Below are 4345 nucleotides of genomic sequence, written 5' to 3'. Positions count from 1 at the left end.
ATGCATCCTGGTCTTGTGTCTTACAGATAATCTTACAAATAGTCCTTTGCATTTATATCATGCTTTCAACTTTAAAAGGATCATCATGCTGATTGTGTGAACTTAGGCAAATCACGAGAGGTAGTGCAGGAAGGGTTGCATCAGTGCTTAGTTCTTGTGGCCCTTTCTTACACGCCCAGGGAAAGGCTGATCGCCACTTTGGGGCCAGGAAGCAATTTTTCTCCAGGCCATTTTGGCCCCCAGTGATCCTGGAGGGTTTTTAAAATTATATTCTGGGCGTGGAACAGGGGTCACTGGGGTGTGTGTGGGGTATTGGTGAATTTTCTGCATTGTGCAGGGGGTTGGACTAGATGACCCTGGAGGTCCCTTCCCACTCTATGAGTCTATGACTCTATAATTCACCCAGGCTGGCTGTGGGCATGCCAGCACCTCTGTCAGGCAGAAGCGCCTGAGATCTCTGCATAGGTGCAGTGTTCTAGCTTTTGCCCAGAATTGTATGGTTAAACCATAGGGTTTTGAGCAAATGTGACATCACTTCCAGGTAGGGTCTCCTTGTTTCCCTGTCTGTTGCCCATCAGCCTGGTTTTTGTGTGTGTGTGGTCCAAATCTTACAATAGAATGTCATGCTGGCATTGCACCAGTGATGTATTGTCACTTCTGGGTATTCGCTGGAAGAGACATATGACATTGGCACAACTTCATTGTCCCCCCTCTCCCCCCCTACTTTTGGGTCACACCAGGAATTACATCACTGCATTGCCAAAAACATCAGAACATTACTGGGGAAGGGCCCACCAGCTGGTGAGTCTCTTGCACTCTAGGAGGCTCTTAAGCTTTTCCCCCATGCATTTTCCTGACCTGAACCAGCCTCGGAGATTATTTCTGGCCTGTGGGGAGGCTGCAAGTATTGATGGGGCAAATAATGGCCCTGGCCATTTTGAGTCAGGAAAGTGGCATGGATGGAGAGCCGAAGCCTCCTTTCCTCTGAGCCAGTTTGGTATAGTGGTGTAGTGGTTAAATGTGTGGACTCTAATCTGAGAGAACCGGATTTGATTCCCCATTCCTGTACTTGCAGCTGCTGGATGACTTTAGGCAAGCTATAGTTCTGTCAGAGCTGTTTTCTCAAGGAAAGAGCTCTCTCAGCCTTACCTACCTTACAGGGTGTCTGTTGTGGGGAGTGGAAGGGAAAGGAGTTTGTAAGCTGCTCTGAGACTCCTTCGGGTAGTGAAGAGTGGAGTATAAATCCAATCTCTTCTCTTCTTCTTCTGACTCATGATCCTCATCTGAATGAGGCCTCAGCAGTGCTTCAGAATTAAGTTTCCATGGAGAACTTGTAGCTGCCATGTATGGTTGCAAGTCCTCACATAGGATTTCCAGTTTCAGCTTGGGAAATTCCTGGAGATTTGAGGCAGGGCTTGGGGAGGGTGCAGTTTGTGGAGGGGAGGGAGCTCAGTCGAGATATGATGGAAACCCTACCTAGTGGTCACAAATTACAGGTAACTGGTGTTGAACCAATTTGCCTCTCTTCTAGAACAGAATTGCAATCCTTGACTGAATAAAAAGTTACATTGAATATCCATGCTCTATCAGTTTATAGCAATGCTATGTTTTCCTCTTTTTCCTAACCAGATTAAGAAGAAACAGCAAGAGGTAGTGGGCTTTTTAGCAGCCAACAAGATTGACTTTAAAGAACTGGACATAGCCTGTGATGAAAACAACAGAAAATGGATGAGAGAAAATGTTCCAGGCGAAAAGAAGCCACAAAATGGAATCCCTCTCCCTCCACAGATCTTCAATGAAGAACAGTATTGTGGGGTAAGAAATGTACAGATTTATTTGAATGGGCATGTGTAACTGGGTCTGAGAACCATAAGTGACGGGATTAAAATGGCATTCTTCAGTTGAGACCGTGTTTCCTGTTTTAAGAAAATGTACAGATATACTTCAAAAAGGTGGTTATGGGATTTTTTGCTTTAATTTTAAGCTTCCTGTTCTCTTACGCCTCCTGTTGCAAGATGATTATAAAGAGAAAATACAGAATGAGAGCTTGTTACAAGTGGGAATTCTGTAAAGAAAAGTATACGGAATTTATAGCAATTAGCTACTGGAGAATTAGACTCTGTATGCAGTCAGAGTACTGGTGTGCATATATACTTCTTAAACATAATTTATGGGCTGCCAGATTGCACACTCTCAATCCCAGAACATTCTGGTGTGAATTCTTACATGCTTAACACTCACTTTCAGTTTGATTTTAACTATGATTTAACTTTCCTAGTTTTTAATCTAGGTTATTGAATGCTGGTTAGTTTTTGCCATGGCTAACACTACCCATAAGACTCAACAGTAATCAAGGTTGGTAAGAGAGGAATGGGAAAATTTTTTACTCTAGATGTGGGAGGAGCTGGAAGGTAGAGGTGTGTGTGTGTGTGTGCATGTGTTTGCAATATGCCAAGATCACTACTCGTCGACCTATCTAGAATGAGCCTGCCAAACACGTGACACTTCCTGGAATTAAGTTTTGATTGATTGCATAGGTACACCTGTAAACTTCCTGCTTTCATAATACCTTCTTTGCTTATATTAGACACTTCCTTGAGTGAATGATAACAAATGCAAATGCAGAAGCATTCAGAAACCAGTCAGAGCCTGGCAAAGCAATGTTCATAGCCCCTGTCACTCAATCTTATGATGACAAAAATGGATGTTGGAATACATTCTCTTTTTTCCTGTCTGCTGTGTACAGACACTTGGATTAGCAGAGGGAGATGGTGAGGAATGGGCTTCCTTTGGAGGTTGAGCATTGGTAGTATTCACTCACAAGTGTTCACCTCTGTGAGGAGTTCCCCACAATTTCTGTTTGCTAAAGATCATTGCTGTCTATATGTGTGTGGGGCGTGGACTTTTGGTTTATGGATTAGTTGATTTCCTTGAATTATCCCGAAGCTGTTTGCTTTGGAGGTATCTTTGAGATGGTGTTCATACTGGCTCTCTGATGATGGTATACTGTAGTCAGCTTTTTGTGGATGAATCTGTCAGTGGACTGATCTGTAAAAGATCTTTCCTTGAGCAGTGTTGTAAGAATGCAACTGTAGCCCTTGTCAGTCTAAACTAACCCTGTATAGTGTTACCTGCACCTCTTGATTCGTAATGGTCTGGTGTGTGCCCCTTACCAAGGCGGGTAGAATGTTAAAGGAAAGTTAGCTGGAATGCAACACAAAGTTATTTAAACAATAAAATAGTTTATTAGCTAAAGACATGCAAGCAATACAAAACAGAATACTTACTTCCTTAAAAGAAAAAAAGACAGTCAGTGGTTATATATATATAACAAAGATTCCCCATGCACAGAAAGCTTTCTGGACTGACCCAGGGAGACCACGAAAGACAAAGCCTTCCCTGTATCTCTCCCAGAGCCAGTGCTGAAATGAAGCTTCTGGCCTTTTTTTATACCATTCTGGTCCCATACATTTCGATAGAGCCATAGAAATTATAAACTGCAGCAATTAATCTAATTGCCCTGTTAATATGGGCCATCAGGGCCTAGGAGATGTTCACACATTCCAGAGGCAATGGGGCACCCTGAGCTCCTTTGCAAAACAATACAAGATAGCACCTGCATTTCTAAATGACAAACACAAGAATGTTACAATTTCAGGATGTTCTTTGTTTCCTTGACTCAGAGCAGACATTCAGGCACTGTCTGATGGCTGGAGGTGTGATGTGGGTTTCTGCATGTGGGCAAGCCTTAGTATTTGCAAATATCCTGGCTTCCTTGACTTAATGGCAGGTGCATACCAATCTTTTATTCTTAAATGTTTCCAAATTCTTTAGGTTCATGAACAATGAAATGCAAATGTTGGTTTCTGTGTAAGACAGAGGAAAGATATCTCTTGAGACAGAGGCCTAGCAAATTCCTGTTGGGAGTCCTGTACTGCTAGCTGTTTGGAAAGTTACAGAAATCGAGGAGAGAAAAAGACTATGATTTATTTATGAAATTAATTGTATAAATGGGTTTTAAATTTTCTGAACCATCTTATTTTTTCTCTCACAACAAGCAGAAAGTTTAGATCACTGGGATTTTGGTCTCTTCCAGTTTTAGTTTCATATGTCAGAAGGAGACTGGATTGAAACTATGGATTGCATTCTAAGCAGGCCTGTATCTGAATAAGTTAAAATGATGGGCCTAGGAATACAGCAAGCCATTGTGGAACAGTGATCTGATAAGCTAATTCGAGAGGGATGTGGCTCAGTGGTAGAACATCTGCTTGGCTTGCAGAAGGTCCCAGCTCAGCATCTTCTGTTAAAAGGATCAGGTAGTAGGTGATGTGATTGTCTATCTTTT

General features: G+C 42.3%; 1 protein-coding gene across 1 annotated transcript in view; it reads left to right on the top strand.

Moving 5' to 3' along the window:
- SH3BGR (SH3 domain binding glutamate-rich protein) overlaps positions 1 to 1815 on the top strand; it is a gene marked incomplete at its 3' end in the record, with an annotated part of 29032 nt that extends 27217 nt beyond the window's left edge. The window contains exon 2 of the mRNA XM_015412876.1: positions 1630 to 1815. Coding sequence (XP_015268362.1) covers positions 1630 to 1815 — 186 coding nt within the window. The remainder of the gene's footprint in view (positions 1 to 1629) is intronic.
- Positions 1816 to 4345: the final 2530 nt, after the last annotated feature.

Source organism: Gekko japonicus, unplaced genomic scaffold, assembly GCF_001447785.1.
Source record: "Gekko japonicus isolate JY-2015 unplaced genomic scaffold, Gekko_japonicus_V1.1 scaffold1429, whole genome shotgun sequence".
NCBI classification, from domain to species: Eukaryota; Metazoa; Chordata; class Lepidosauria; order Squamata; family Gekkonidae; genus Gekko; species Gekko japonicus.
Note: the sequence above shows the minus strand (reverse complement) of the source record. Positions and strands in the feature narration are given on the sequence as shown.